This window comes from Archocentrus centrarchus, chromosome 1, assembly GCF_007364275.1.
Source record: "Archocentrus centrarchus isolate MPI-CPG fArcCen1 chromosome 1, fArcCen1, whole genome shotgun sequence".
In the NCBI taxonomy this organism is placed as follows: Eukaryota; Metazoa; Chordata; class Actinopteri; order Cichliformes; family Cichlidae; genus Archocentrus; species Archocentrus centrarchus.
Window position 1 is genome coordinate 21,360,615 of NC_044346.1, and position 22,624 is coordinate 21,383,238.

Below are 22,624 nucleotides of genomic sequence, written 5' to 3' on the forward strand. Positions count from 1 at the left end.
TGCTGTCACTGTTATTGTACTATAATGCTGCTGTTGCTGGCACCTTGTGGCAATAGAGTCACATTTCAAATTAAGTATGACATCACTGACAGTAGCTTATAGGAAAAGAAGGGTAGAAAATGCCCTTACACTTATAAATACTGCTGGCTGCAAGCTCCAAGCATCAATAAATTGTTGTCATCCGAAATATCAATTTTTCTTGAAATATTGTGTTAACATTTTGAGGCTAAATCACCCACCTCTAATAGCTTATCATTTGAAATATGTGAGTAGTCATTTAGCATAGGTGTTCACTCTAATACAGTGGTTTTCAGACTTTCTCCATCATGCCCTACTTTACCAGGTGAAATCTGTTCATGCCCCACGTGAAGCGGGGTGGGGCCGCTATGTTCACAGCAGACGGTGAAGGTGGAGAGTTTTGCTAGTCGCTGTGCTAACGTACCTGCTAATGTTTCCTTGTCCCGCCATGAGAATTAATCTGATATTCAACATTTGTTCCGCGTGACTTTTCTCCCAGCTTGTTCGTGCCCCACGTGTTATGACCCCACGCCCCACCAGTGGGGGTGCACCCCACAGTTTGAGAAACACTGCTCTAATATCAGATAGACAGTCTCCTGTCTTGTTGCTACATTTTCAGAATTATTATGCATTTACTGGTGTTGTTTACAGGCAGCTTGCTTTGTGTCTCTTGTAAAATGCACATTATATGTTAAACTGTGTACATAATGTTACACTCTTCTTTTTTTAGTTCTTTATGTCTTAATTCCAATGCTCCTCCGATGCTTATCCAAGATGTATATTTAATATTTAAATGTTTGAGGATTAGTTGAATAACTACAAATTAAATAGGAAAATCATTGATTAAGGGCATCCCTGGTTATAGTGTTGTACCCTGTGCATTAACAAACAACCCCCTCCGCTTCTTTGCAGTGTTTTATCTTTCATTCCATTTCAGCTGCCCCTGAAGTCTTCATCCTTAGCATCCTCCCTCTTCCGCTTGTCTCCTTTTCCTTTAGAAGTTGACGTTACTCTTTAATATCTCCATCTTTAATACTTACCTATCAAGCAAAGTTTATTTTTTCATGATATATACTCTCACATTTCAGCTTTTCTTTGCTCATTTAATGCTGTGTCTCTTTTTTGCAGCATAACTCTCTCCTCCACATCCCACCAGTGCTTTGCATGTTGCTGAGCGTAGTGTTTTTAATAGACACCTTGGTAGACAGATCAGTGCCTCACCACTTGCATGGACAGATTTTCCAAAAATACTGCAAAGAATTATCTTACCACTTGTGTATGTGGGTCTTCAAGTGCACACACACTTGCTCTCCTGCTTTCTTCTGTGCGTTTATATAAAGGTTTACATACTCTGCGTGCTGGCGTGTCAGTTATGGTCTTACCCTCTTTCTGCGATAAGCCCTAGAACTGCAACTCTGATTCCCTGCTCTCTGGCAGAATCATGACCTTCCCCCTACTCCTCTGTTCTGTGTGTTTGTGTATGCAAGTGCATGCGTGTGTGTGTGATTATATATAATTGAAAAGGGGTTTAGGATAGGATTGGTGTCTGAAATGCAGGCACATCAAGGCACTGTGTGTGTGTGTGTTTGCTGTTTCTGGTTAAGCAGGCACACGTGGTGGGCCTATAGAACCAGTCCCAGTCCTGAAATCTGCAGTCCTGATTATGCAGCATTTGATTTAGAGTAGCAGATGAGTCAGTGAATAAGAGTGGAGAGACAGAATGGAAGCAAAGGAAAGGAAGCAGAGGGATAGAGATGGATAATCAGTGTGAGATAGAGAAAATGGTAAGTCCGTACTTAAGAGTGCGTTTGTGCATGCTGTATTCCTCACAGCAGCTGAATATTTGGTGTCTCACTTGCATCATGCGTCAGTATCCCATCACTATGACTATCTGCTATCTTTTGTCAGTTTGTATTTATTTGTGAAGTGTGTGTGTGTGTGAGTCCAGTACCTGTATTTTGTGTGTGTGGTTCTCTATCTGTATGTATTCAACTATGTAGTTGTTTGTTTGTGCATTAGCCTCACTGCTTAACTCTGTGTCCCTATGAGCTTGCCTAGTCATGTAGATTTGTAGTGTACTGATACTTAAGAAATTTTAAAAGGTCTGCTCTTTTTGGTTGTCACGATAGTAGAATTTCAAATGTGATACTGATAACCAGATGAATACTCAATATTCAGTACTATTTTTCCATACCACAGAGGAAAAATGACAAAAAAAAATCAAGAGGCTTTTTAAAAAAATAGATAATATAGATTAGCACAATGCATCAAAAAAACATACACTATATTGCCAAAAGTATTCACTCATCTGCCTTAACATGCGTATGAACTTGAGTGACTTCCCATTCTTAATCCATAGGGTTTAATATGATGTTGGTCCACCCATTGCAGCTGTAACAGCTTTAACTCTTCTGGGAAGGCTTACCACAAGTGTGTTTATGAGAATTTTTGACCATTCTTCCATAATCACATTTGTGAGGTCAGACACTGCTGCTGGATGAGAAGACCTGGCTCGCAGTCTCTGCTCTAGTTCATCCCAAATGTGTTCTCTTGGGTTGAGGTCAGGATTCTGCGCAGGCCAAGTTCTTCCACACCAAACTTACGGTACTCATCCATGTCTTCATGGGCCTTGTTTGGGCTGTGGTGCGCAGTGATGTTGGAACAGGAATGGGCCATCCCCAAACTATTCCCACAAAGATGGGACCATGATATTGTCCAAAATCTCTTGGTATGCTGAAGCATTAAGAGTTCCTTTCACTGGAACTAAGAGGCTGAGCCCAACTCTTAAAAAACAACCCCACACCATAGAGAGAACACGTGTCTTCTGCTCTAGTTTTTCACACCTCTGCATTCAAGGCTTTGCATTGTGTTTGGTGATGTAAGGTTCGGATGCAGCTTCTCAACCATGGAAACCAATTACATGAAGCTCACTAGACACTGTTCTTGAGCTAATCAGATGTTTGTAGCATGTGAGGTTTGGAGATCTATAGTGACTGACTCTGCAGAAAGTTTGAAATCTTTGTTTTCTGTTACTATGCGCCTCAGGATCTGCTGACCCTGCTTTGTCATTTTTTTGTGACCTACCACTTTGTGGCTGAGTTGCTGTTGTTCCCAGTCATTTGTACTTTGTTAAAATACCACTAGCAGTTGATTATGGAATATTTAGTGGCGAGGAAATTTCACGACTGGACTTGTTGCACAGGTGTCATCCTATCACGGTACAATGCTGGAATTCACTGAGCTCCTGAGAGTGAACCGGTCTTTCACAAATGTTTGTAGAAGCAGTCTGCATGCCTAGGTACTTGATTTCATACATCTGTGGCCATGGAAGTGATTGGAACACCTGAATTCAATGATTTGTATGAGTGAATACTTTTGCAATATAATTTACTTTAAAAGGCAATATGATTTATTTTAAAAAGCCACCACTGTTTCTTTCTAGGTGTTGTAGACTTTGCTGAGCTTCAATATGAAGCTCAGCAGAGTTCATTGTGTTGAAGCTAATTGTGTTATCCTTTTAAATTAACAGGATAATTCGCACTAACATTACATACTGGCAGGATGGATAATCTTTGTTTCCTAGCTTCCATGTTAACGTTATCACTCCATTATTAGCCATGGACACTTGCTGCTGCTGTAATAAGTTAACAGATGGCTAATGTTGCTATTAGGTAACTGATAACAGTTAATTAAGTAACAATAAATGTTAGAGTAATCAATTATCATAACATTTATGATAGCTGATTTAATATTTCCATATAGCAAACCCAGTTAACTCAGAAAGCCAAAGATTCCAAGGTGGATCAATTTCAATTATTTTTGGCCATCCTGACAGGATTCCTCTATAGAAAGCACACCATCAAACAGCGGACCCTCCGCGGACCCACAGATCGCTCAGCAAGCACGACTTTTTTCATTTTCAAATTTTACTGGCTGCTCTCACACAGAAAGCAGGGGACAGGCCAGCAGCATTTCTCTAAAAAGGTAAGTACTGTAAACTATCCTGTCAAATATGCTTTATTCAAGGAGTTACCTGTTCAGTCAATTTATACCGGTAGGAGATAATGAAGGTACTTGCTTTGTTTGCATTTTTATTCAGAAATGTGAGATTTTGGTGAACCACATTAGCTACTAAGAGGTTAAAAGTTAAAAAAAGTCCTTCAAGGATTCATTTCAGTGTGGCAGGTGATGTGATTTACTTATCTAGTTGATGTTAGTCCAGGGCTGAGCACATGAAAGAATTTTTTTTTTTACCCCTCTCCAGTATTAACTGCAGATAGACAACTGATTATATTTTGGCCATAAAATTATCCTGATTGAGCTATTTGAAGTTTTATTTGAAACACAGCTGTTCATTTGCTGGCAGCTACTATTAGATGACTTGATGTGAAAGAAAATGTACAAACCTGATCATACTCCAACAAGTTCTGAATTGTCTTGTCCTTTTCTGACTACTTCTGAAGAACAGATATTTAGTGATTTTTAAATCAGCATGTGACCCTCCCACCTTTGGACAGCTGACAACCAGCTAGCTAAACAACAACAATAACAGCTGTTTATAAGCTAACATTATGCCAGCTAACGTAAGACTCGAGTGTCCTAAAAATCACCCTCTTTAATGTTCCCCAGTGTAAGCATTTATAATCTGATCTAATATTAGCCTTCGCTTATAGATGATTGCTGTCTGACAGCCATAGCAGAGTTATTAAGTTATTAATAATATAAACCCACTTTTACTGCTTTTAGTATTTCACATTAAACTAAAAATGGCTGGCTGGTGTGTTTCTACTACTGTTTGAGTATAAAAGTATTTTTGTACACCCTATATTTTAATCTATTTGGGTAATATCAATACCTAGCAATAGATCAGTGAATGCTAGCTGTCAGAGTGCTAGCTCCAGTGTTGCCAACTTGGCGACTTTGTTGCTAGACTTAGTTGACGTCGGCAACTTTTGGAGGGTTTTGGAACCCTGAAATTCTCTGCTGTCACCGTGTTTTTTGTACATTTGTACTTCATCCGTTTGTTTGAATTGGATGTGTCAATATTGGCCTCCGACTCAGTGAATAAACTCTAATATTATGTGAGAATATAATAAAACTGTTTATCAGAAGGAAAGCATGATTTTTCTTGCTTTTTTTTTATTAATTTTTTTTTAGGACACTCAAATCTTACTGACACAATGTTAGCTTATAACCAGCTGCTGCTACTCCATTCCACCATGCAAATGAACTCCAGTACGAACCCAGTTTGGTGATCCTTTATGAAGCTTCTGGTACCCAAGATTTTCTTCACTTCTTTACTTATTTTGAAATAATAAATTCAATTTTTTTTATTACAAAATACGGCCATACTGCTCTATGCATAATTTCTTTTTTGAGTTTTGAAAAGTCTAACCACATTTGGCTCACTGCCAACACATTGCAGGAGTGACATCATACTATCTCATGCTCTTTCTTCCTCTGTAAATGAACTAATTTCTACATAAATCTACACAAATTCTGGCACAAACTAAATTAATCAATAGGTGTGTAGGCTTAAAGAGAAAGCGAGAAAGGGGATAGCACTGTAGTTAAGATACAGAGATATGCAGGCAGGAGAAAGGGAAAGGAAGGAGTGATCAGTTAGAAGGAGGAGGATCACGTGACTAACTGGGTACTTGAAGGCTAAAAATATATGTTGCTCGTGCTCTCACACCCTGACACACACTCAAATTAGCCTATAATTGGATACATGATGTGCTAGATTTCTTACAAAGCTTTCAGCTACATCTCATGGTCATTATTATCCAATAGTTTGCTTACTGACGATGACAATAAATCATCTCCATGCCAGCTGGGTCAAAAAGGGCATTAGATGTGCTTAAAAGCTCAAAAAGAAATCTAGACTGTGAACCTCTAGATGGTTTTGTCAAACTACTGTTTGCAAAAGTCACGAATGTCAAGAATGAATGTTAAATCTCAGCATTAGAGTAGGCTTGTTGACACCTTGCTAATGAACTGAAACTAGGTAGCAGCTTAAGCTTACGCCCCCTTCACACTTGACAGAAAAGTGTGTGTGTGTATATATATACAGTATATATATATATATATATATATATATATATATACACAATAGTTTGCCATATATTTTCAAACTACATCTGCCTTCAGTGTACTGACACTGTTTCATTGCACTCCTTTGGAGTGACTTTAGCCAAAGTAAAAGCTAAGCTTCACTATTTCAGAGCTATAGCTGTGCACCTATAACATCACTGTTGTCCTCAGCAGTTCTCATCAACCGCATGTTTTCAGCATGTGAAGTCATGCTTAACCGGCAGGTGCTTCTTCAGTTTCAAGTGGAGCACTTCACAGCTGTAACATACCTATCACCGAGGCACAATTTAAATTCGTGATGATTTTGATGTGTCTAGGCTCACCCTTAAAGATAGAGTGAGGAGCTCAGCCAGTGGAGGGACTCAGTAGAAGCATTCCTCCTCTACACTGAAAGGCCAGTTCAGGTGGTCCCGACATATGATGCCTCCTGGCTGCTTCAGGCATGTCCAAATAGAGAGACTGCAATGCTTGACTGACTTGGTGTTCACAAGAGACTCAAGAGTTCTCAAGAGTTACAGATTACATTGTACAGTAATCCCTCGCTACTTCACGGGTCGCTTTTCGCGGACTCGCTGTTTTGCGGGTTTTCAGTCAATATTAGTGTAAAGTATTTATTGCGGTATTTTCGCTGTTTCGCTGGTTTTTGCGGTACTTGTTCTTCAAATGCGTAGTACGTGTTGTACATTAATGTATATATTTGGTGTATAAGTGTGTGGGGAGGGTTTATAAAAACTTAAAATAGTGTATAACTACTAAAATAATGTATAAGTATTAAAATAAATATAGCGTCCATACTTAGCGGATTTTCACTTATCACGGGTGGTCCTGGAACGTAACACCCGCGATAAGTGAGGGATAACTGCAAATTTCACAAACTCTTTCAGAAGTTACTCATTGAGCTATTGTTCCAAAGTTAAAGTAGAAAAAGATACCACCTTTTTTTCCCCAGAGAAAAATAACTGTATTAAGTAGCTGCTCCTAATATATTCAAACTATTGCTTTCCCAAACTAATAATATAAAAGAAAAAAAATCTATGGGGAAAGTTGAGTCATGCTCTCTAGGGGTGTCTTGGGAGGCATTGCAGAGAAATCCATAATGAATTAAGCTCTGGTAGGTTTTTGTTTTTTGCTTTTTTCAAGGTTCCCACAGTTTGGACAAATGCTTTCAACACTTCCATTCATGTAGTTATATTTACTAATATAACTTATTTCTTATAAAGCTGTGTATGGCATGTATGGAGAACTGCAGCTTTTCCTTTTATTAAATAAGAGGACATTTTATATTGCTGCTGTTCTTGTTGCAAAAATGACATTCTCAAGGTGAATCTTTTGTACTGTGTATTTTGGTACCTTGGTCATGCTAGTTCTCCTCAGTTGCAGCACACAGCTGTTACCACAGTACTGTAGCCATAATCATAATAAAAAATGTGCTGCACAGTAGGGCTTGATTGCTACAAAAAAAGTGATCTTTGTCTGTGATTAGAACTATGAATTTGTATTCGTATCTGCTTCTTTTTCTGTGCGAGAGTTTCCTTGTTGAGGTATTTTTAGACCATCAAGCTCCGATTAAACCATTTTACATATCAGTCTAATGTGTGTGGTATATGTCTGCATTTCAGTGGATAAGATAAAGGCAGACATTACTGTACATTACAAGACTCTTGGGACAGTTTTATCTCTGACACCAGCCACCTTTTGTTTCTCCTCGGAAGAGAAAGCAAGGGAGTTATCAGTTTCATAATTCTTTCTCTATTGGAAACCAGCAGAGGATGACGGTGTCTCAGCATCCTGGATGGTTTCATTAGATCCCTGGGAACCGTATGGAAGAGGACTACTTAGCCGCTGGCAGCAGAGGATGTTACATTCACCCCACTACATCTTTTTAATTAAAACCCTTAATTAAATGGAGCAGAGCAATTCCAGGAACCCGTTGTGGTGTGTCTCTGTCTGTGTGTGTGGTTTGAACATTCATGTCTGTATCAGCGTTAGGACTTCAGAAAAGGTTTGTTGTTATTATTGATTGAACTATTGATTATTTCAAAGGGTTAATTGAATATGTATACATGTTCCCAGAGGATGGCTCGAGCTGCTCATTTATCTGATCAACACTCATACAAGCAGCAAAAATTGGAATTTTTACTTGATCGATTATTTCAGATTTTAATTGCTTGTCAGAATTGTCATAATGATTGCTGATTGGTATGTAGACTTTGCATATTTTACTATGTTAACAGCAATAATTTTAGCCCGTAAGGCAGAACATGTATGTATACTTTTTTCTTTTTTTTTTAACCAAAGAAATTAATCTCAAGGATATTATTTCAAAAACTGACACTGTCACTTATTGCATCAGCCTCTTCATGGCACAGAGCTAGTGTAAGCTGGTGTTGGTTCTCTTTAGCTCGGGAGCCATTTTCTGTTCAACCCACTTCCAAAAATATTTTGACATTAGCTCCCCTGATGACTGGCAATATATACTCTGGAAAGAACGGGTCAGCCAGTGTGCTGCTTTTTATATTTGGCCCATCAACTAATACCAGTCAGTGGTATTAATTATCTACAGGTGTACATGTCATGACTGGGGGGGGGTCAATGTAATTCCAAAGATATCATTTATGAGTAAATCTATTCAAGTGGAATTACTCATGCTCAATACAGAAAAACAGCAATGTTACATATGAAGAGTTAATATTTATCATTGAGAAATAGAAAGTGTAGTTGTGTCACCGTAGGACCAAAACCCCAGATTGTTCTTTGCTGTCTAACATGAGTCGCATTGGCAACTAAGTAAAAATATGTGGTTGTCTTCATTAAATAGGACAGAAATCAGATAACTGCAATAACTGAATCAGTCAGAATGATGATTTGAAGCAGGGGTATATTTTGCAGGGACAGAACTGGGACCTAACAACTATGCATTCCTATGTAGCAGTATTAGGTTAGGTCAGTTTGATGCTGTGCTTCACAACCCCCCTTTTTTTTTTCCTTTTTTTTTTTTTTTTAAACTGCTGTTGCTGCTGCCTCAGCTTACACAAAGTCTGTTATTTTTCTGCATTTAGAGGCATTGCTCCTCAGATTCTCCCACAAACTCTTTGCCTTAATTTTCTCCCCCTGTTGTAAACAACATCACGGGCTATGAATATGATTGACTCTGGCTTTATTTATATGTGTCTGCATGCCACAATAAAGATTTGATGAAATAGAAAACTGAAAAGTCTAACAGTGGTGAGCATAAAAATAAACACAAAATCATTTCACTTAATAGATTAATGCAATATTCTCAGTTTGCCTCTAGTTCAAATAAGACTGATCTATCTGGCTTGAAAAAAATGACCTCTATGCTTTTTAAAAAAAAAAAAAAAAAAAAGTTTGTCCATGTTTTGTTCTCCCAAAATTTGCTTTTGTTGGACTTAGAGGATTTCAAACTACACAAACAATCATAGATAGATCACTACATTGCTGCAGTGCGGTTGCAGATGTGACACTTCAGATCCTGACTGTAGGAGAAAGAAGCAGCAGTGGAAGGAGAAAAGTGGGATAGAGGTGGGGGTTTGTTGGGGTCTGCATCTGTAATTTGTCATGTGATGCACTGATTTGCATCGGGCAAAATATGAGATCTTGTTGAACCAAAACTGTAATAAAGAGTTTTGTAAGAACACAGGACTTTGTGTTTTTTGTGTCTTCACCAGATAAAACATGTGGTTTTTTTCTTTTTCGACTCCATCATTTTCCTCATAACTGCTTTGATCCTTTGCTCATACCGAGGCTGCTGGCTTATGACTGGCTCTGAGCTTTGGATATCTTTTAGCTTTAGCCACTTTATTAGTTTATTAAAAACACCCATATTCAGCTGGCTGAATGTGATTTAAAGGTCTCGTTAGGTTTGTTGTTGCAAATGTTTTTTCGTGGTGGCCTCTCGCAGTTTACTTTGGCAAGCTTTGTGTCTTCACTCACAGTGAGGAGACATGTTATTGTGTTATTGTATTGTATTTGTATCCTCCTGAGACCTTATGTCCTCTGCAATGTTCACAAATAAGTCACACTGAAGATTTTTTTTCCTCAGTTCTCAGGAAGATATACATAGAAGTGAGCATGATAGGTCCTGGAAACCAAAACAAATAATTACCCAGCATGGATGTCCTTATATGAGCATTTGCTTGTAATTGTGTGAGCCTGTCAGACTGAGGACTTCTTGGCATTCTAGTGGAGTCCTGCACCATCAAGAGCATTTTTTTTGGGGGGGGGCTAAAATGGTGGTTTGTTCAGAAGACTGAAAGGTTGAAGAACTGTTTTTAATAAACAAATTATCCATCTCCTCAACTCAGAGCCCTAAACTGGCCTGTTATGCACTATGTAAATTAATCTATTCTGTTGGACTTGCACTATACCGTGGCATGCACTTTATGACACAGCTCCAATAACATAACCTTATGTAAAAAACAATGACTAGAATTTTATATTTTTACCCTAGATATTTATATATTTTTTTTTATCTTGTATGCCGTGATGTGTGAATTACATATTTTATTCTTACTATATATTTTTACTACTTACTGTCAGCTGCAGGTACAAAATTCATTTTACTGTGCATTATCCTATGTATAACTGCATGTGACAAATAAACCTTATCTTCAGAGATTTTGTAGAATTCTTAATAATGTATCAGTAAAGATCTTTAATTCAGTTTCTGGAAAAAAGCCTGTTTACTGACTGACTAGACTATAAGTAATGCTGGCCAGCATGAAAAAAACAAGTAATTTTACTTATTTTGGTGGTAAATATAATTTAACTAAATACTTTTAAAGTAGTTATCTTTACTGAAAGTTAAGTGGGATTGTTACTCTCTACTTTGGAAACAATGCATCAATCCATCTGTCTGATTGGTGGATTCTTGTTAACCTTGCTAACAAATGTGGAGATTACAGAAATTGAGCAACTGCAAAATATATGTGTGATGATTGTTTACAACCACACAAATGAAAGGCCCTATAATATGTATTTGTATTTATAAAAATTAAATATAGTAGGGTTTTACACTCCCATCTCATTAGTTTGTAATTATTGAAGTCGTATAGTAAAGTTAAATTTGGTTAATCCATTATACTGTATTATGACATGTTACATTTTAAATAATGGTGCATATAAGTGATTTGCATTGGTTTTTCAGTGACTTATAAGTTGCAGTAATTCTTTTTTTTTTTTTCTGTTTTCTTGAGTTACCTGCCTGCTGCTTCAGTTCTTTCTGGTTTGAGCAAAAGAGGAGGCTGAGGCTGGAGGTGGTTTAAGTGAAGAGGCCAGTCACCTGGACTTAACCATCTGTTGTGACCCCTGTGGCATTTAAAATGGTTTACTCAGTTACCATATAGGTTGAGCTGTCTCCCACTTGGGCAGGTCAGTTGGTTGAGTTCTGTTTATTTGTTAAGCATATCTTTTGTGTAAAGTTTTGTTTTGTTGACATATTTTATGGGCCCACTGATTTCTTAAAATGGCTTATTTTCATGAATGAATTGTATTTGTTTCTATAGTTTTTTTTGTCTTTTTTTTGCTTACAATAAAATCCACAGTTTGGAAATTATACCTATGCCTATATGTCCTTGGTTGCTTGGTCCATGATAATAAGAACAATGAAAAATAGTTTGGCAGCTCTTAATCATTTGGAGCAGCATAAATCCAAAATATATAACAATAAAAAATATGGGAAAGAGAAGAAACACACACACACACACACACACACACACACACACACACACACACACACACACACACACACACACACACACACACAGTATCGTATCAAAATGTAGTGTGAGATGGATTCAGTGAGTGGTAGTGGAATAGAAACCTGCTCTAGTACAGTTAAAACTGGGGGATAGTTCATCAGTTCAGGAGGTGACGGCCTATGGGTAGAAGCTTTTATTGAGTCTGTTTGGTTTTGACATGAGTGACCTGTAGCATTTTCCAGAAGGGAAGGGGTAAAAAACAGAGTGACCAGGTATTTAGGTACTGTAGGTTGCATCTATACCTCTATATATACTCATCACAGTCTTTTAAGACACTGTTTCTGTTCTAAATCCCTTAAGAAAACAGATATTTCAAGCTTGTGGCTACTGCACTGAATCATGATAAAACATACCCGATCTGCTGGATTGTTTCAGGACACGAAAGAAATGCATTTGGCATTAAAGAGGAATAGGGCTACACTCCCGCACCACAGCAAATTAAAGATAAATTCTGACAGTTAAATAATACAAATAAAAGAGAATTTAAAAAAAAGGTTGGATAAAGAAATGTTTTTGTATACTTTGGATGAAGATACCATCACGATCTTTATTCTGCCAGACAGAGGAGTGTGCATACTTGGATAGTTTGAGACAGTCAGCCTGGATCAAGCCAAAAAGGTCCAGACAGGGTTGAATGAAAACAGCTGACTGGACCTTCACATTTGTTGGCACAGTTACACTTGCTTCAGTTTTACCCACATAAGCAAAATTACTTTCACGAGTGTCCATGACAGCGCAAGCTTGTGCAAGCAGTTACAGCAGTATTGTGAAACTTTTTTTTTTTTTTTTCTCAGCCAGTTGTAACTCATTTTGAGAGTCAGCTGGCTTTTGGAGATGCTTGCAGCCTCAGTCCGTTGAGTGAATGTGTCAAATGTGATTTACGCATCCATTAAAAAAATAAAAATGCTCTGTTTTGCTGATACAGGCAGTTACACCGGTACTCCTGCACCATGGTGCTCCAATCCTGTTAATTTGTATGAAGCCTGCAAAAATCAGAAATATACGGTGGCCCTGGGAGTGCAAAGAAAACTTCAGAAAACACCAGCATATAAAAAAAAAACATTGTAAAAGCACACAAAAACAAAAAAAACCCTCACAAAACACAACTGAAGGTTTTTTTGGGGGGAGACAATAATGTAACAGAACAGCTGCAGAAGTGACAAACTTAGTAAATGGCTAATAGCAAACATGTATCTACAGTATTATAAAATTCATGCGATTCATACACATTACCTGCATCTTTTTTCCCTCACAACACCAATGAATCTGCAGCTTCATTTAAGCATGTCTCAGTGCAGTTGTCACTTTTTTGCTTCTATTTGCTGGTGTTTTCTGCAACTTGCAGTGTGTTTGACCTCTCAGGGCCAATGCAGAAACAAGCTCTTAAAGGGAAAATGTAAAAAGTAATCTCATAGACTGTCTCATTCTTCAGTTACTATCTGTAGTCCCCCAACACTTTAGAAGTGATAAGTTTAAAGGTTAAATTTTCTCCTAAAATCACCAGCATACAATCAGATCTTCATTATTTTCAAGCTTTTTTTTTTTTTTTTTTTTTTGCACACACTTTCTCTTGTCTCATGTTTCCCAAAACAACTGCATTTAGCTCAAATCTTGCAACTGCAGAATTCTCCAATAAAAGACCACAGTTTTAATACTATACACACTGGATTGCCTAAATAAAAACAGCCATTGCAGACAAACATTTGCTATCATTTCATTTTAACTGTTGTACATAAACATCATGGCATCTGACGGTTGCATTACAGAATCTGTAAAGCTCAATTTCTGACATCCTCATCCACAAGATTAAATGTTTAAGTTAGAGGTATGTATGCTTATTTCCTAACTGTATTTCTGCAGAGTTTTAAAGTTGTGCGTGAACTCTCAATATCTGCTATTTGCATTCAAGGCTGGTTCCACTGCAGAGGAGAGGAGAGACCTAACGCTCTGATTGGTGCACGAGTTGCTAGACAACAGATGTCCAGCCGGCTAGGAGGTGGACTACCTGTGGAGGAGGGAGAGAGAGGAAAGAGACACAGAAAAGTGGAGGTGGAAAATGATGACAAAGGGAGTGAGGCTGTCATATAACAGGGTACAGTTTGTGAATGCTGCAAAAAATATAAACGACCTGGCACAGCCAAACAGACCACCAGTCAGTGTAATTTGTAATTTGTGTGGGGAGTGGTAATGAAATTGATTCAAGGAGTAGCTCTTTTTTTAACAAAGCAGCAAGTTTTGTGTATTTTCCAAAAGGTAGATCGACTATTCTTAGTTTTAAGACTGATGCACCATATTAGTGTTAAGAATGATGCAGAGACCAAACAGGCTGGGATCTAAAAATGTGCAGTGGTCTAACGTAAAACATGTCCTCAGTATTGTTACTAAATGTAGATTACTTTATGTAGATTGTGTCTTAACAGTATTTTTATATTACCAATAATGCATTGAGTATGCTATTAATTTAGCAAAAGTCCTGCAAGCATACTTACAAGTAGTTTTTTTTTTTTTTTTTTTTACTTAAAGTACAGTAAAGTATGGTAAACACTGGCATATTATAAAACAAACAAACAAACAAAAAAACCCAAAAGAATTTCTTGAAGTGCCAGAAAATGTAAAAGACATCTGGGTACAATGAATCTATCAAAATTAGCAAAGGAAAGACAGAATGTGTTGTGTTATACTGACACAAAAAGATGTGCCTTTCAATAACAGCCTAATACTGAGACAGGGGTTGAGAAATCAGTGACCTTGCTCTGAGAATCCTGCTAATCATGTGTTTTTGGTGCTGTTTGTGTGCTGATGTGCTTGTTGTCTCTACAGCTGGTGGTATGCTCGCAGCCACACAGAAGAGCTGCAGTAAATTCTGCATGTAGGAGTGCAGCAAGTCTATTCAGAAGTTTTTACATAGTTTCATCACATCTCTGGAGCCATTAATACTGTTTTAAGGAAAGAAACTGGATTTTTTACAGTTAATGAAGTTAATTGTGGCTGTTCTTGGTGATTAATACTCGGGTGTTTGGATGAGAAAGCTTTTTAGCAACAGTAATCAGGTCAATTCCAGGCAGAGCTCTTTATAGTTTCATCACTTCATCTCTTTTCTTTTTTGGCTCATTATATATTTTTAGCTTTGGCAATAGTGCTATCACAGCTCAAGCTTATGCTCTATTTGTTTTGCATTTCACTGTTTGTATTTTATTCTGGATTAATCTCTCTCACTATGGCTGACAAAAGTCTTTGTCACCTTTCTTTGCGGATGAATAGATTTTCAGCCACAGTACACATATTGTACTGGTATTTTTCTGCGTATTTGAGAGAATGCCAAGCTCCATTTCATTTGAAGTACACTAGGCTTGTCTGTGTTTGCCTATTGCTTCCTATAGATGCATTACACTGACACAAAACAAACAGATACCTGGACCTGTAATGAGAACAAGCAGCCTGGTGTTCTTTGTGGATCTTTCTTCTGTGCTGCACTGAACTCAGTTTCAATAGCATCAAGAAGAGCAGAAGAAGGAGGCAGATGAGAGTGAAAAATAGGCGTCCTATTTTATTATCTCTCTCTCTCTCTCTCTCTCTCTGTGTATGTATGTGTGTGTGTGTGTGTGTGTGTGTGTGTGTGTGTGTGTGTGTGTGTGTGTGTGTGTGTGTGTCTGAGTCCTGAGGCAAAGTTGAAATGGGTCGCCTCAGTACCGAACTGCCTTACTCACTGTAATGACTCACTTGTTCTGAATCAGAGTCACTGGACTGTGGCTTTCTTCTGACATAGAGATTTGAGTGTCACCTAGTGTTTGCTAAGTCAGATAAAATCCGTCTGAGCCTCATCGAGGACAGATATGAGATGCTGTCTGGGATGCCATATTTCCTGTCTGGGGTTTTGTTGCAGTACAGTTGGATTGCAGTGCCACTAATACCTGCTGCCCTTTCTTTTCTTTGCTTCCTAAAGAAAGTGTTTTTTTCCCCCATGAAATTTGGTGGATTTCATGTGGGGAAGCATGCACATGTTCTCCCTGCAGGAAAAATCTCCAGCTTTTACCTGATAGTTGACATTAAGTAAACAATATAACATGCACAGTACCGGTATTTAAGTGTCCACTTTTATAATAGGCTAACCAAAAGCTGATGTTGTATACAGGTGGAATACAATATCATAGTCATTGTGGTGGTCCATAGATGACTTTATGCTTGAGCAATATAGATGAAAGCTTTTTACAGTATGCATAATATTACTGTTTATGGAAAAAAAATCTCACAGTTTATTGTTACCTTAAGGAATTTATTACATTGATATAGAAATCTATAAATCATGTTCAAATTTTTTCAAAAAGCTTCTGATTAATTTTCACCACTGGTGTAATACAAAATTACACAGTTGCCCTGATAGTACTGATTATATAAGATGATTTTAAAATACCTTTTGTCTTTAAAAAAGGGGGATAGTAAATAAATCATTTTAACACATGGTGATATGATCATATTCTATCCAGATTAATAATTTCAACAACAAGAAAAAAGTTACGAGGGTTCCTTTTAAACATTCAAAGGGACTACTGTGTAAATTTACTGTATATTATGTATGCAAAATATACTGATAGTGATACTAAATACAGATTTGTAGAAATAATATTAGTAAGAAAAGCCTCTTGAGCCTTAATTTTAATTTGGGTTAGGCTTTTGAATAGGTAAAATTGAATTGATTTTCCTCTGTATTTCCCTCAGGACACCAAAGAGGACCTAAAAGTCCATTGCAGGAGCTTAGGCTGAGCCTGACACGAGAGGTCGATATGAATCCACTGTTCACTGTGTTTGTTGTTCACTGCCGCCTGCCTGTTTGTGGCACATAACCAAGCACATATCAGGTCACATTATTTTTGTCAAGCATTTCACTTCCGATAAGGAAAAGAGCAGGCTGAAGCAATGCCAGCACACACATGGACAGACACAACACAAACACACAGTGACGCTGACAACCAAATACTCCAATGTGTCCTCCACTGAGTCAAAACTAAGTTGCCGCCAACTTCATGTTGTATTATTTACAAAGCCAATCACAGCAGGGAATCATGAAAAGCATTAAAATAACCCATCTCTGTGTTTGTGTCGCCTCTATTTTTCTTTCAGATCATCAAAAGCTGGAGAGAGAGGCGAGGATTTGTCGTTTACTGAAGCACCCCAACATTGGTAAGCTGTGTCCTAAATCTGGAAAGACACACACACACACACACACACACACACACACACACACACACACACACACACACACACACACACAAACTCAACCTTGTACAAATTAAAACAGGTCTTTTTAGGTCTCTTGTGATTTCTGCTAGGGATATTCATGTTCTAGACACAGTTATGAGAGAGAGAAAGGAAAAGAGACCAAGAAACCGTGTGTGTGTGTGTGTGTGTGTGTGTGTGTGTGTGTGTGTGTGAGCGTGTGTGTGTGTGTGTGTGTGTATGTATGTGCATGCACATGCACATGCACTAGTTTGTATGTAATGATGATGTACCTGTGTGCTCTTCCAGCCAAGTCATCAAAAAGATGCAGGCTCCCCACACCCTCTCTCTAAACGCTTTACATCCCCTGCCTTAAACCTTGGATAGAAGTGGTTTCTCCTCTTATGTTTTCACACTTATCAACACGTGCTTTTCCTTCTCTTTATTGCTGTTGTTTCATATTTTTCTAACAATTTCTTTTTAGTTTTGCATGATATGTTTGCTATAAGAAAGTTTGATTGCAAGAATGGCTGTAATTTTTTTGACCCTGCAGCTTTGAAATCAAGAGTTAATTTCTTTTGGATCAGAAATCAAATTCTGGACATTATTGTGGACATTATTAATTTCCTAATATTGATACACAGTCTTTAATATATTAATGCTTTACTTTTTAACAATAACAGTTTAGCAAACTGTTTGCAAATGTTTGCGCATATGCAAATGCAGATGTTAAAATAGCGATTATGTGTTACTGGTGTTATCCTCATGCTATGTTTAATTAACTAATGTCAGCAGCCAGTTTCAGAAACCAGAAATATATAATTTAGCTTTTATTATAGTAAAACAAAGATTTCATCAGACTATAGTCATTATTGTTGACAGCTTTACTAGGAAACTTCTTAGAAATCATCCACTGTTAATAACATGTTGTGAGACGTTTTAAGTGTCATAACTCAATTTACGCTGCTGGACATTACTACTCTGTTTTCATTGGCTCATTTTTCTTTGGTCTGTCACACTTTTCTCTCTCTCTCTTTTTTTTTTTTTACGCTCCTCCACAGTAAGACTCCATGACAGCATATCAGAAGAGGGTTTCCATTATCTGGTGTTTGATCTGTGAGTAACACACACATACTCATTCACACATTTTGTCAATTCTATCCACTATGCCAATTTTACATGTTGTCTTGTTAAGGTTTAACAGCATGTATAGAAGAAGCTCCGCTTTTATGCTCTGAAAACTATACCCACTGGAGGGGAAAACAGTCCGCCCTACAATATGCAACTGAGGAGATAAACGCATTCAAACAAAATGTCTGTAAATGTCAAACCGAGCATCAGAATAGGGAAGGAATGTGATTTAAGCGACTTTGAACGTGGCATGGTTGTTGGTGTCAGATGGGCTGGTCTGAGTGTTTCAGAAACTGCTGATCTACTGGGATTTTCTCAGACAAGCATCTCAAGGGTTTACAGAGAATGGTCTAAAAAAGATCAAATATCCAGTGAGTGGCAGTTCCCTGGGAGAAAATGCCTTGTTGCAGTCAGAGGTCAGAGGAGAAGGAAAGCAACAGTATCTCAAAAAGCCACTGTAACTCTAATAAACACTTGTTGGAACAATGTATGCTGCAATGTGAACACACAATATGTTGAACCTTGAAGCTGATGGGCTGCAGCAGCAGAAGACCACACCTGCCAGCTGAGAGCAGGAAACTGTACTCAAATGCCCTCCACTGTCATGAGGTCCCTTGAACACCTTTGGGATGTGGTGATTCACAACATGGATGTGCAGCTGACAAATCCTGTGTGTTGCTGTCATGTCAGTTTCTGAGGAATGTTTCCAGCACCTTGTTAAATGTATGTCACAGAGAATTAAGGCATCTCTGAAGGCAAAAAGGGGTCCAGCAACTTGTAACTGTTGAAGTGGTCGGTGATTTTGTAATCGAGCCCATAGAAATGATTCAGTTTCAGTTTTCAAGAGAGACAGAATCATGAATAAGCTAAATATGATCTCTCTCTTTCTCCCCTCAGGGTGACCGGAGGAGAGTTGTTTGAGGATATAGTAGCCAGGGAGTACTACAGTGAGGCTGATGCCAGGTAATACACACCCACCCAGACACACACTGCTGAGCACAGCAGCCATTCTGCATATCTGTCTGCTCGAGAAACAACTGTGTGCACCTAATACATTTGTGTGTCTCACAATATGGTTGTCTCAGAGGTGTGATATAGTTGCCTTGTCTCTGAGGCATCTCAGAGTTATTTATAAAGATGATTAATGACATATAGCCTGCAGTATTAATCATACCTATCCTACCTAACACCGCTAGCTTTATACTGAAATACTGCATCCTGAGACAGAAAGAGAGGAGTGTGTGTCTGTTTTTATGCTATGGATATCTTATAGCATTGTTGGATTTATGTAGGCTAGTTTAATACATTTAACTTTGTGGAAACTAAGTTTCCATTGTGAGACTTAATATAATTCATCAAAAAGAACAGCTTCACACATAAGAAGTCTGATGAGAACATGTGATACAGTGTTATGAAATGGCTTATTCTTCTCTTCTCAGTTATTTCTTCTAATATTCTCTTTTTACATTTTTTTTTCTTGTTTTTTTTCTTCTTTTAATGATGGAACAACATCACATTCCTCCATTTGTTCTCGCCACACCCTCAGCCACTGCATACAGCAGATCCTGGAGAGTGTCCATCACTGCCACGTTAATGGAATCGTTCACAGGGATCTGAAGGTTTGTATCACCACAGCCATCGCTGCAACCCTGTTGACAAAAGAAACAAGCAAATGGAAATAAAAACAAACAAATCAAAAAAAAAAAAAAACACAGTCCTGACTTGGCAACAACACTTAGACAATCCCATGCTGGCCTTTGCATATTTATGTTTTGCTTCTTTTATGATTTGTTTAATAAAATAAAGTGGGAATTTTCATTGATTTTTCCATTAGAGGAACAATCATACCATTCTAGACTTTTTTAATTATTGCACTGTTCATTCTTTCTTGTGGAAAAAAAGACAGTTAATTGAGCTGCTATGACCTTGACCTCAACTGTGAAATTTGTTGCCATTCTGGTTTGCAACCTACCAGATTTCAACACCTGGTTCTTACCTGCTTGTCTTCTTCTACCTTGTTGAGTTAGTTGGTATTTTTGTGTCAGTACCCTTCTTGCCAGTGTCCATAATAAAGAACCTCTTCTTATATTTCTAGTAGTATGTTGACGTGGGCGTGCCAGTATTTTTGTGAGTGTGTATGATTGTGTATTGTAATGCAGTGGTGATAAAAATAGAAGCAATCACAAGCCACAAGCTCGGGTATAATCACCATTTGCATAATTATGTAAAAATTATGTTGAAATGTGAAAGATTTTTTAAGGTCATGAATATTCTACTGGTAGCCTGTATTCTCAGAACTTTCCATGAGCATTTTGATGTGATGGCAAGAAGGAGGAGAACGTTAAGAAAGCTGTTTTGAATGTGCATAAATGGATTGTGAGTGACTGTAAAGGAGTGGGGGTGGGTGGTGGGGATGGTTGGTCAGGGGGTGGGAGGGTGGTAACCAAGAGAATAACCATGTTGGTTTTGAGATTTCCAATCTGTGACTATATTAGGGGAGATATCCTTTGCTGAAGCGATTTCAGGTTTTTACATGCCTCAAAATTAGGATGATTTATTCATCATTATGTTAATCATTATGTAGATGTGTCCAGTTGTCAGTTAGTGTCTGTGTCCTGTTGAGTCATATGTCTGCCATAAAGTGACTGCTCACAGGCTGTCTGTGTTTAGAGTCTCTAAATGTTAGGAAATGCATTATTCATTAGAGCACACTGTCTAACTGGCCTTAGGTTAGCAAAGACCTTTCCACACCTGTGTCTTTGTTAGTGCGTATATGTTTGAAAGTGTGTGCACATGTGCATGCTATGGGCTTTCATGAGTCAATGATGGTGCTAAATTGTCTCAGTGTGGAGGGTGTGTCGTTGCACATATGTGGTTGAGAGTCACTTGTTTTTAACACCCACGTCTCCTGTTCCACCACAACTTCCCCCTGTATCCTTCTCCCTGCAGTGTGCACTTTGCTCCTGCTCATGGATTCTAATAGTAGGTGGTTTTTACACATCACCTCTACTCCCTTTGAATCCATGAGGCTGAGGGAGCAAGTCCACAGCTCCAGTATGAAAAATGTCCGTGGTCACGTAGAGATCTGGTCCCGTGCACATTTTTGTTCTCTGTCATTTGTGTGGCAGAAAGGGAGTTGCCTCAGACACTGATTTAAGAGCAGCTTAGTGTCACTGATTTCTAAAGGCTTTGATTGGGATTTGCTTTGGCTAATCTGATCTTAGATCTGTGTCTGTGGGCAGCTTGTTCCCAGAGCGTGTGACCTCTCACCTCTAACCTGTTTGACTCCGCCCCCCCCAGCCTGAGAACCTTCTATTGGCCAGTAAGCTGAAGGGGGCGGCGGTCAAGTTGGCTGACTTTGGGCTGGCTATCGAGGTACAGGGGGACCAGCAGGCATGGTTTGGTGAGTATTCAGCCATCCATTTTCCAACTTGAAATAGCTGATCAGTCAAGCAATCAATTAATCAATCATTCATGTAAAGAGTTTACAGTGTTGGGGAAATTCCAGCACAATACTAATAAAGAGAGATTTAGTGTTAATCTGGTGACAACCTCTTTAATCTGCATGAGTATAGGTACATACAACAATCAGCTAAAGAATCTTGTGAAAACCTGTTGTAAGCTTGTTTCTTGTTCAATAGGACCCCTGGCAAAAAGTACAAAATGATAGTACAAATCATGTGCTAAATTCGGCTTGTTTAATTTTCCAAAGAACTCAGTTAGCAGGAGTTAGGGTTTCTCTGGAAGTACTCTGAATACCACAGAGGCAACATCCCAGCCAAAGTCTCCAGATCTTTCTTAGCAGTATCTTTTAAATCAGCAAAAACAGCATATGTCAGATCTCACTGAATAGCTCACTCCAACCCACCATCCCACATTACTCCTCCAGGTTTCGCCGGAACCCCAGGCTACTTGTCTCCAGAAGTTCTGAGGAAAGACCCATATGGGAAACCAGTGGACATGTGGGCCTGTGGTAAATAACATTCAGATTCTCTCACTGCAGCGCTGGGACCAAAAAATATCATTTATTTAATTATTTTACAAGCACTACAACTTTAAGTTGTTTTGAGTGTTCTGTGCAGTTTTACATGAATAAACCTCATGCTGGTTTTTGAATAATAAACTGTAGTAATGCATTGGTTTTTGCATGTGGCTCAACTTCATGTGCCACTTCCTCCCAGGTGTGATTTTGTACATCCTGCTGGTGGGTTACCCTCCCTTCTGGGATGAGGACCAACACCGCCTCTATCAACAAATCAAGGCTGGGGCCTATGATGTAAGTCTGTACACACTTACAGTACATGGATCTTAAGTTAAAAAATGAATAAAATCAGAAGAAACAAAAACTGACATTTTGTTTTAGTTAAGTTGTACACTGCATGATTTTC

At 38.3% G+C, this 22,624-nt stretch overlaps 1 protein-coding gene and 1 pseudogene across 11 annotated transcripts in view; one reads left to right on the forward strand and one right to left on the reverse strand.

The window, feature by feature from the left end:
• The window catches only part of LOC115778080 (uncharacterized), a 73,813-nt pseudogene that overhangs the window by 34,617 nt on the left and 16,572 nt on the right, over positions 1-22,624 (reverse strand).
• camk2d2 (calcium/calmodulin-dependent protein kinase (CaM kinase) II delta 2) overlaps positions 1-22,624 on the forward strand; it is a 43,985-nt gene that overhangs the window by 7,146 nt on the left and 14,215 nt on the right. For all 11 annotated transcript variants that reach the window (XM_030729128.1, XM_030729197.1, XM_030729172.1 and 8 more), the window contains exons 3-9: positions 17,010-17,069; positions 18,167-18,221; positions 19,134-19,199; positions 19,783-19,855; positions 21,537-21,639; positions 22,126-22,209; positions 22,418-22,512. In XM_030729128.1, the coding sequence (XP_030584988.1) occupies positions 17,010-17,069; positions 18,167-18,221; positions 19,134-19,199; positions 19,783-19,855; positions 21,537-21,639; positions 22,126-22,209; positions 22,418-22,512 (536 nt within the window). The remainder of the gene's footprint in view (positions 1-17,009; positions 17,070-18,166; positions 18,222-19,133; positions 19,200-19,782; positions 19,856-21,536; positions 21,640-22,125; positions 22,210-22,417; positions 22,513-22,624) is intronic.